This window comes from Lutjanus erythropterus, chromosome 13, assembly GCF_056507025.1.
Source record: "Lutjanus erythropterus isolate fLutEry1 chromosome 13, fLutEry1.hap2, whole genome shotgun sequence".
Taxonomy (NCBI): domain Eukaryota; kingdom Metazoa; phylum Chordata; class Actinopteri; order Lutjaniformes; family Lutjanidae; genus Lutjanus; species Lutjanus erythropterus.
In genome coordinates this window covers 34,599,789-34,611,522 of record NC_139329.1, presented here as the reverse complement: position 1 = coordinate 34,611,522, position 11,734 = coordinate 34,599,789, and the positions used below count along the sequence as shown (strand labels likewise).

General features: G+C 38.4%; 1 protein-coding gene across 1 annotated transcript in view; it reads right to left on the bottom strand.

Moving 5' to 3' along the window:
• Window positions 1-7,796: 7,796 nt before the first annotated feature.
• map1ab (microtubule-associated protein 1Ab) overlaps window positions 7,797-11,734 on the bottom strand; it is a 54,294-nt gene continuing 50,356 nt past the window's right edge. Inside the window, exons 5-6 of the mRNA XM_084735118.1 lie at window positions 10,925-11,157; window positions 7,797-7,991 (exon numbers count right to left, since the gene is read on the bottom strand). Of these exons, the coding sequence (XP_084591244.1) occupies window positions 7,836-7,991; window positions 10,925-11,157 (389 nt within the window). The 3' untranslated portion in view covers window positions 7,797-7,835. The remainder of the gene's footprint in view (window positions 7,992-10,924; window positions 11,158-11,734) is intronic.

Below are 11,734 nucleotides of genomic sequence, written 5' to 3'. Positions count from 1 at the left end.
ATACATACATATGAACATACATACATATCACCATACATACATACATACATACATACATACATACATACACACTTATGACCATACATACATATGACCATACATATGAGCATACATACATACATACATACATAATACATGCATATGAGCATACATATGACCATACATACATACATACATACATACATATGAGCATACATACATACATACATATGAGCATACATATGACCATGCATACATACATATGACCATACATACATACATACATACATACATACATACAAACATACATATGGCCATACATACATACATACTTATGACCATACATACATACATACATATATACATACATACATACAGATATAAACATGGGTTGATAATACCGGCCCAGTTTTACTCATCGGACCAATGCCGATATGTTAAAAAATGACAAATATTGGCAGATACCGATATTAATTCCGATATATCGTCCATCCCTATATGAAACAAACAAAGTATCATATATGTAAAAATCTTTTCTAGAGTTTTGTCAAAAGGTCCGATGTGTCAGGCTTTACAGGGATTAGAAGAAAAGATTCACTGGATGTATTTTTGGTATGATATTCTGAACACTGGATATATACAACAAGAAATACACAAACTATTCAGCTTCTCTCCAGTTGTAGTCCTGTGACAGAGGTTAAGAACTGGAAAATTAAACTGCAGACTGAAGTTTACAAATCTTTTTCCAACCTTCTCTAAAAATCCCTTCAGGCTTCCTCTTTGCTCTTATTTCATTTCTGTCACATCTCTCTTACATGAATTTTCAACTTTAGAGGGTCACCGTGTCCCAAGGCTCCGACTTCCTTTCCACTGTGCAGTGGCTTCTCTTGCTCTCAGCTAAATTGCCTGAAATACAAATGCAGAGAAGAGAGGAGTGGGAGGGAAAAGACAAGAGACGAGAGTAACTATTAGTCGTGCTGATGAGAGAATTACCCTTATCTAGTCTCCATCCGAACCCAACGGGAAGGCAGGAAGGTGTCCAGTTAGACCTCCACAGCCCGTCCTCAACTCCCCCATAAAACCCTCTTCCAAAGTCAAAACGCGTCGTCATGGTAACCGCAGGAGGGCTGGCGAGAAGATGTGCGTGCTCTGTCACCCCACTTAGAGACCCAAACTGCATATAATAGTATGGCGCCCGGGGTTAGAGGGACTGCCAGCATGAGAGGACAGCAGGCCAGATTTGTTCTTCTTTCTTTGTCCGTTTCACTCCTGTTTTTTCTTCCAGTGAGTTTCGAAAGAAAAACAAGGAGAGGCCGGAGGCTGACACACTTACTGCCGGGGGGAGGGGGGGGCAATGAAATGAGAGACAAAGACAAATTAGGAGCCATTCATCACCAGCTGAAATGAGTGCAGAGTGTGTAACGGCAGCAGGTGTGGGTGTGGATACTTCAAGGTTGATTTTGGAGCCTTAATTGATCTGTCCCTCCCACCCCTCAGAGAGCAAGTAGGGTTTTTTTTCTCACTCTCTTTCTTTTTAAGTTTGCTGAGCTCTCGCTCTCTGCTTTAGTCAAAGATCTGTAAATGTCAAATGGAAAACTGCTAAGTTATCTTGACAAGAGGAGGGGGAGGATCTGCTGAAGCATGTCTTCTCTTTCATCTTTCCACCTGACAAATCAAAGCCGATCAACACACTGACCAGGCCTGTTGTCTCCAGTCTTGAAGCCGATCACACGTTTCCTCCCCTCATATTTAATTTACAGATTAACTGCAAACTCAACTTGTGAGCCTACTAAGCTTTTATTCACAAAAAACATACACGTATGATTTTTTTTTTTAACATCTGTTCGCTCAAACAGCTTGTGTTGCGTAATATTTTGAGAGAGATGGGGGTTCATCTCATCTGTCTACAGTGCAGGATTTACAGGCAGATTCAGGTGAGTATTTCAAATTTGCCAGACTCAAATGGTATAAGACTTTATTTGAATGTTGGGAAGAGCCCATGAGATTCAGCGCTTCATGATTCTTCACTGAACTGTCACTCACCCTTCAGTTGAAACCAAATTTGAAGGGTTATTTACTGCTAATCCCTGATCCCAGCATGGTAATGTCAGTTTTGGTCATGAAGGGGATAAAGATGAGAGCACTTTTTCTGAACAGCATTACAGAGTAGAGACTAAATGAATGTTGAGATGCAGTCACTACTGATGCAGCAGCAAATAGTTTGTTTGTCCACCAGCTGGAACTAATCATAGTTAATGAGAATGACCAAATAAAGCAATAAACTAAAAAAAAAAGAAAAAAAAAGGCCAGATTCCTCTTTTTTTTTTATCTTGATGAAGACTTGGGTAACAAATAAATTGCTGAAATGTTCCCATAGCAATTACATGTCACAGTACAAATGAATCACAGAAAATATTGTTTATCTAGATTTATCAGAGGAATGAAAAACAGCTTTGTGACAAAAACGACACAAATTCCACATCATAGTTATACTTGGAAACAACAGTCTGTGACTGTATGATGTTGCTGATAAAGAACTAGGATGTTCTGCAAAGCCTCATTGAAAAATTTCAACATTAAAATGACTATCTTATTAAATAAGTTTGGTATTTAGAGCTTGACTGATGAATCAGCTGAGCCAGTGATGATAACAGTTATCATCATGCTGGGTTATTGTTGCTGCCTCTGTAGTGATGAGCTGTCAAAAACAACTCTACGAATTAATCCTGACTCTTCCATCGATGAGACTGGACGGGTTTAATTTTCTGAAAACTGCATCTCTTCTGTTTCACCTGCGAAAACACAACGCAGCATTACAACACAGCAGAATTATGGCAGTTTGTGTTAACATAGTGTTTAAAGCACTTTTCAAGCTTTTTTTTAGCACCTTACAGCTGCTAAATGACATACTTACATACAAAATGATTATTTCACCTCTTCATCGCATTAAATCAGATGGTTTTGTGCTTTTATCAACCAAATTTATGTTCTGTGATAGAAAGTTTAATGTTTCAAAATGTGCCACCTCCTTTAAGGGTCACGAATTTTGTGCATTTTCCTTCCATAGTTGAAAATGCTAACAATTGATTAATTGATTGATCATTAATATTTTTTTCCTCACCTAACGTTGTCTTGTTTTTGTCCTCTTTTTTTCTTATCCAATGAATGGATCGCTAGACAAAACAATGTCAAACGAGACACAGTTAATGCAACTAGACTAGTGATTAATTATAGTAATTATCCTAATCATACTTCGATGTTTAATCAGGTAAAAACAATTAATGATGAATCATTAACTTCCTGTACAATCTGGCTCAGCAAATACTTGACTTATTTTATTTCTTTTCTAAAGAGTTAACTAATTCAGTCAGGCAGCAATTTATTATGAAAGTAATGTGATTACAGTTTCAAGCTGCTTCAAGCACTTAATGCAAAATCCAAACACTTTTCACACCTTGAAAACACTACACTTGCTCCAAGGAAAAAATGCATGCCCCATTTACAAGCGTCTAAAATCACACTGCTCTCATTTTTAGACGATACTTTGGTCCAGACTGAAATGTGTAAAGTACTGGATAGATTTCCAGTCATGGACGCCAGATGATAAATCCTGCTGATAAGACTTGGAGAATGGGTGACCAGTTTTTTTTTTTTCACTTGCCTTTCCGTAGCCTTGTTATATAACTGTGTAATGAAGTGTAAAGAGGCAAACAAAACACAACGCGACACACTTAGATTTCAATGTACTTTAATTGATGATCACCAGGCTGTTTCCCTTTTACAATGAATCTGCAGTAGTTCTAGTTTTACCAGTTAGATTTAAAGAGACAGAGATATTGAATATTGCACTGAAGAAGAAAAACATAACTAAGATTAATACAATGCAAAAAAAAGAGAGAGAGAGAATCAAACAGAACTACCAATACAGCGTCTTCTTAACAACATGTTAATAGGGCAAACAATAAAAGCACAGCCCAGTATTATATTACTGTAGGTCATTTCAGTACCAGTTAAGACAATTAGCTTTTTTCAAATATACCTCTTTAAAATAGCATTGTATTTTTTATTATTATTTCCATGTTAAACAATTACATTCAGGATTATAACTAAATAAATCACATGCAGAGATTAGATGGATGGATGACACCATATTGTGATCAAATGATATCTTCGTTTTAATGCAGGTATGGCGATGAGATTGAACTGAAAGATGCACTTTTTTTTTCATTCTGTATCTTGTCAGCGTTTTGTGTAGTTTGCTCGGTTCAAGGAGTAGTTAGCAGTTTTGATCATACTGTCACTAAAATCAGCTAAAATAAACAGTTATCACAAGAAGGATAGTTTCTTATATCTTTCAGATTTTCTTTTCTTTCCAGAGCAATATATGTACAAATCTGTGTACAGTACATAAACGTACATGTAGCGGTTGTTTTAATTTTACTCATGGTTTTTAAGTCTGCATGTGTTTCAAGTCATATTCAGGAAAAGGAAAAAGTTGCAGCTGCAGTTAGTACTATTTCTCTGTTATACTGTTAATGTATATTGTGGGATCTCAGTTGCTTTCTGACGCGTCAAAAGTCAAACTTGTCTCCTCCTCTGCAGCAGAACGGTAACTGATGTGACAGCTTGTCACAACAGGAAACAGTATCTGCCTTCCTGTGCTCCCGAAAATGTATTTCTGTCGAGGTTTGGTGTGAATGTTTATTTTTGTTTTTATTATTTTTTTGTCTATTATTGTTTTTGATCCAGCAGCATTCGCACGGTAGTACCAACTCTACATTCAGAAAAATAGATCTCCTGTATAGTGCATTCAGCTTCTGTATAGTCACACAGTTCAGTATTGAGTGATTCACAGCGTTCTACTGATGCCCTGAAACATCTCAAGGCCCGGTATTTGGAATCTGCCAACTTAAAAACATTATTCGAAGACAGAACAACACATCAGACTATCCACAAAATCTGATCCACACATTGAAAAGCTTCTCACTGGCTTTGATTTGGACACATTTCCAGACAGCAGCGAAGACGGGGGGGTCGCGAAAAGGACTTTTTGCTTGATCGATCGGTTCACAAACACATGAACTGTTTACACGGGAGTTGTTTCGATCCTTCACTGTCCCCTCAGTGTGCAAATCTTAATGCGGCCTTGGGTTAATCCACTCCCTGTGTGTACTTGTGCGTGCACAGCTGTTTAAAATACAACCTGCATCAAACTCAGATTCTCCCTGGCGGGATAAGAAAAGCCTCTCACACAGTGCATAATGAACACGTATAACTAAAGGGAGGCCAGGCGGAGCGACGAGAACGGAGGCTTTGGATGATGAGGTATAATAAGGTAGTGCGAGTGTTACGAGAGAGCTTTACAGGGAGAGAAGATGGCACTGGAGTTTGTTGTCATGTTTTGTTCCATACTTTGAATCAAGATCGAGGGAAGTTAAAATGTGCAAACAGAGGATCCTCCCTGCTTTTAGTTGGCAACAATCTGTCATCGATAACCCAAACAAAGTGCTTTCTTGAAATCCAAGCCTCCACGTGCTCCGCTCATCCTGGCCCGACTCGAATCAGTCTTCACAACAACAAAAACAACACGCAGGTCATGAGCCATCTTGACAAAAAAAAAGACAAAAATCAAATGTAAACAAACAAAAAAAAAAATCTGAATTATGCTTGACATGAATGAAGAAATAAAACTTGGCCTCATGTAAATTTAACACGAGCTTCTCTTGAATCTGGACAAGCTTTCATACCGATCCCACGGGAAAACTCACTCGCCACGTCGCCGGCAGAAACAAACCACGCTGCATTATAAAAAAAAACAGCTACTCAAGTGTGTATCGTATACTCACACTCAAACAGAACTACTTCAGAGACATTCCTACTTTGTAACTGCGTCCAGTACAATCATAACCATCACATTCATTCATGCTCAATCCTATAAATATTCCTCTGGGATTAAGATTAGATAATTAATTTATATTACAGTGGAAATACTTTCTGCTACTACGCTAACGCCCTGTGCTTCCGACGCCTGGATGCTCCTCCCCCAACCTCAGAAAAGTACATTCCTATTTGGTGCAACACTTTGCTCGAAGACATTCATATCTGTTTGGCTAAGTGGCATTTCAGTATAAGAATTACAAAGTTATTTCCATGTTTGTGTTTTATTTCAGAGCATCTACGTTGTGGATAAGGTTTTTGTGCGTCTACTGTTTTGAACTGATTGGTCCTGTATTTCAAAGTCATGTACTTTTGAATTACCCTGGTTTCTGGCTCGGCATCAAAATGGCTGACATGTCCTTAAAGTGTCCTCCTCCTCCTCCTCTCTCCAAAAGCACAAGCTAAAGGCACATGAAAGAAGCCTCCTGTAACACACCTCTTATCGTTTTTTTTCCCCTCTCCGATAATAAATACAAATATTGCGGTTCCCACTGGCGTAACCATCCCTCTGAAGAGACAAGCAGACGAGCTTCCGTTGCTACATTTGTCACAGGTCACTGCTCGTTTTTTTTCTGTCCATCGCTTTGTGATATCGACAGAGACGGTAAAAATGTGGCTGAACAGGAGGAAATGACAGAAATGTTAATTAAACCTTCAAAGAACGCTGCATTCACCTCGGTTGCTGCATCATCACAAAATATATCATTTATTTAACATAACCTCTGTATTGATATAGAAACATTGATCCTATATGTATACTGGAGTACATACAACCAACAAAGACCATGATAAAGACTTAAAGAGGAACCATTACATCCAGCGGAGATATGATTAGTGTACAAACGTCGTTCCTTTTGCCTGTCGCCTATTGAATTCACTTTAGCATAGACAGCCAAACAGTGTAGTAACCTATCTACACTATACTGCATTCCACACTTGAAGGCTGGCTAAAGAAAGGATTATTAACCCTACGCAGTTCTGAAAGAGTCCGAGCTAAAACGCAAGCATCATGCACCAGCGAAGCTGTGAAAGCCGAAACAGTGTCAACTTCAGGCACCTCCTAAAACTTCACCACAAATGACGAGAAGGAACTTTTTCTTTTTTTTTTCTTTTTTTTTTGTTTCTTTTTCTTGTTTTTTACGCAACATCAATTAATGTCATTATTGAGTTAATCCAAAAAACTACTGTAGCGTGAGCAGAATTTGCAATGGATGAGTTTTGTCATGTGCACAGATGGAAAAGAAAGCTTCAAATTATGAAACTGAAAAAAAATTCTACCCTTCTAAAAAACACTTTGCATACAATCTAAACAGATCATTGATCACTGATTAATTTAAGAGAGGTTGTGGAGAAGCTAATTAATAAGAATTTCTCTTTTGGCACTTGTTTTGGCCCTTTGGATGAGAAATTTGCCACTTGGGAGTATTTCATTTCCAAGATAATTAAGATTTGAGCCAACAGTTTTGAGAACTACACACTGTGGCATTATGCATTTGAGGGATAACGATGTCCATTTGTCTGTTAGATATGAGGCAAACAAAGCAGTTAAGTGTGATTATATTATTGAATTATTTGAAATTTTAATCAAAATTGTTAATATAAGAGGTGTGTCAGGGCAGACATTAAACTCACAGAAGAAAACAAACATAAAAGTAGGTTATTATCTGCATGATAACCCCACTGTCACACAGAGCACAAACCCAGAGTTTTGACTTTGATTTCAGCTAACAGAATCTAGAGTATTGAGGGCTGCAGTGAATGCGTTTGAGACTGGTACCATGAGAGAGCGAGAAGCTTTGTAGGAGCAGAGAGTGCTGTTCGCTCTCGCTCTACCTCCAGTGAGGACGGATGACAGGGAGGCGGAGAGGATGGGAGGGTGGGGAGGGGTGGGGGGAGCACAGCAGCGGGGCTCGTGAAGCTCAGAACTCGATCTTGCAGGCAGGGAAGGACTCGTCCTGCATGACTACGGTGCTGCTGGAGGCCAGAACCATGATGTTCAGGTCCTGCTGCCTCTCGTGGGTCTGCTGGTACCAGTCCCGGGTCACCTCCGTGTCGTGGGTCGGGATCAGAGTCACCTGACGGGGACACAAACAAACATAATGAAAGGGGAGGTAGTGAAGGAGAAAATTAATTGTTCATAAATGATGATGAAAAGTGGGGAAAAAAACCTACAGTAATGGATATTAATGCAACAGTTGACATTTTTGGGAAATAAAGTTATTTTCTTTCAGGCCAAGAGTTACATGAGAGGATTGATACTGCTCACTAATGTTAAATATGAAGAAGAAGTGTTGAAAGTATGATTAAATATGTTCATAAATGACATTTTCCATGAGTAAAAAAAGTCAGCACTGACATCATTAAACACCAACTGTTGCTAAATCAACATGCAATATTGTTGATGAATAAAGACAAGTCTGCCCGGTGAAATTAAAATGTCATGTTAGGCTAGTAAATCTAGCAACTCACTCGCCCCGTAGAGAAAGTAATAAATTATTTTGATTACTGATTAATCGAAAATGTAATCTTTCATGCAAAAAATGCTGTTTTCAGCCTCTCAATTAGGAGATCTCAAACTTTTCTTTGTTTATTATTATATTAAACTGAATATCTTTTGTTTTTGACTCACAAAACTGGACATTTAAAGACACACCATCACCTTGGATTTGAAAAATGTTTTCTGACATTTTACAACCATCGCAGACTAAACAGGGCAATGAACTTTAATCTTTGTTGTTATGTGATAACTGCTGCAGGAGCAAATTCACTTTGGATGAATAGATTTCTAAAGAAAACAAAAAAAATCAAACAAGAGCATTAACATTGAATCCTGATATTTGGTTCAAAAAATAAGAACTCAGCCAATCAAAATCTCTCTTTTCTGCTGCAGTTTGTTTTTTTTTGTGCTGCACACGCCATATCAGGGCCACACCAACAGGATACAATGAACACAGTCAGGGCCAGGAGTAACTTGCACCAACTATTTTACATAACAACAGGGCTTGAGAGAAAGAAACGAGGTGATATTTAGGCCCATTTTAGTTCAATGAGGCTGAGAAAAAAAAACGAATCCATGGCTTTATCGGAGGGGAAGCAGTGTGGCCCAAAACTAGCTGGTAAGAATAACACAAACCTGAAGAGACACAGAAAGGCTCATCACAACAAAACTGAGGTATGCAGAGGTTCTCAGTTTTTTTCTCAGTCAAGGACCTCTTACAAGACTATTACTACTTCTTATATTATTTTTCTTACACTTCTAACTTGGTTATTTAGATAAATGTATTAGAAATATAATAACCCATAACATACATACACCCACATCAAGAGAGTGTTTTTACTCTTAGTGCATACACAAAATAAAATGCAGATTCTATGTATTTTCTGTTATTTATATATGTTTACAGTGTGTGTGCACACAAGAATCTTTCTGCATCTTGGCAACATTTCACACTGATTCTTATCTCTGTTCAGGTGTGCCATTAGGTTATAGATTTTAGGATTCTGCAGAGAACTGCAGAAAGCTGCAGTCAATACAGAAGTGTCTTCATGATCGATGGGTGGACATCAGGCAACGCTCCCAGTCAAATCTATCCTACCCTGCATTTAGTATGTCACAACAGAGACAGGATCTGCTGAACCAGGCAGTACACGGTACTCGACTTCAGTTTCTCACCTCAGCACTGTTAATAATGTGTCTTTTTACTTTCTCTTTGCAGACATGAGTGAACACTCTCATGATCTTCCACCAGTTAAAATGAGTTTTGTGCTCCGAGTTGCTCTATTATACTGAGCAGTCATCTGCATGATTATGATACCTGTTACTTTACAATTCCCCTCCTCCCTGTTTAATTAACAAGTTACCTGCTGCTCAGTTCACTCCAGTTCTTTATTTTCCCAGGGAGGACTGCTGACAGGTTGCGTTAGTTTACAGCAGGGATGGTTTAACACCACTTTTTCATGCCAGAAACCGCAAACTTTATCTGTATCTGCTGATATGATGTTAATCTAATACCATTATATTTTCCTCTCTTAGACAACGTAGCTGTTAATAATACATGCAGTTTGTCTTACACCTCTAAAGAACATCAGCTCGATCTGTGAAACAAAAATTATACTCCATAAAACACCCCACAACATGACTCAGCTATGCAACAGTGCTGCTTCTTTTTGTTATCACACACAGAACTACTCAGAAATCAAAATAAAATTGAAATAAATTGCATAAATCACACTGAGCTGGTTTGTTTTTGTCTTCCTTCAGCTTAAAATAACTCCACACAGCTGACATGATGACGTGTTGCTTCTGTTAACGTGACACATGCTGCTCATCTGTGTCACTTGTGGCACATCTGTCTTTACAGCATGTCGTTCAATGTTTAATTAAGCATTTATGTGATAGTTTTGGCTAATGGATTGTATCAGATTACTATTAGATTAGTATCGGGTCATTACCCATACTGAGTATAAGATCGGCGCATCCCTAGTTTACAGAAACAGTCTCAGTAAATAATATCCACACTCTATATTTACTCCTAATTTATTAATATGTACAGCAATAAAGGTTCCACTACATTAGTCTGTTTAAAGTACATATAACAAAGTAAGTCACCAAGCAAGTCTTAACCTTCAAGTCTCAAGCAAGTCCCAAGTTACTGTGGTGTGATCAAGCAAATCAAGTCGAGTCAGTGCTCTGGTGAAGCAAATCACAAGTAAAGTCATGAAACCCTGATGATCCCCTCAAAGTTTCCACATTTATGTCAGTTAAAAGTCATAAAAAGCTGAGAAAAAAATGCAAATATTTAATTTAAAATAAGGCAAGTCCTTTGAAATCATCCATCTCAAGGCTACGTCAAGTCTCAAGTCATGAATACCAAGTTAAAGTTTTAGTCATGCATGTCTCAAATCCTCAAATTTGTGTTTGAATCCCCCAACTCTGACATATATTGGTAAATGCAGAGAATATGAGAAACGGAGGCACAGACAGACCGATGAATCGGAGGGTAAGTACCTGTAAATTGGAGCCCCACTGAGCTTTGCCCTCCAGCAGGGCGTCCAGGACTCCACGGCTGGGCTCTCCGCTGCCCGGGTCGTTCCCGCTCACCACATAGTACGCGGCTCGCACTCTCTTGAAGAATTCCTGGTCCACGTTCTTGGCACTGCAGTGGTTGGGCACATAGGCCAGGTCGACATAGACGGGCGGTCCGGGGGGGACGGCTGAGCTAGTTTTCTGGGAGTTGTTAGCTAGAAGTGAACAAGAATTTAAAACAGGATCAGACGGTAAAAGTACTCAGAATTTACTAAACTTGTGCCGCAGTAGCAAAGAATGTTTCTCGTCAACTAAACAAATTACAAGCTGTTCGTTAATTTATTGTTGGAAACCAGTGATTCTGAAAAACAACCACACCATGTATCACTGCACCTTCACAGAAAATTGTCTGTGCTGCATATTCATCATTATAATGTGCTCCTGTACCACCTAACTGCAAACATTTTAATGACCACAATCTGTTGCATGTCTGACGCTGACATTACGAGTCATTATCAAGTACAGACTTGTGACAGCTGCAGATAGACAGATGAAAAAAATGAATTGATTAAGAGTTATCAGCTCATCCACATAAACTCTGTTATGCACAAATCAGCATACTGATTTGGATAAGGTGACATCAGAAACCACTGAGGTTGGATCAAAACAAAATGTCCAAGTTTTTTTCACATAATTTCTTTTCTAATAAAGTTGTTTTTCTTGCAAATGTATGACTTAATAATCTCAAAGGATATCTGAGTTTTTTTTTTCTTGTAAATCTACCACTTTAAT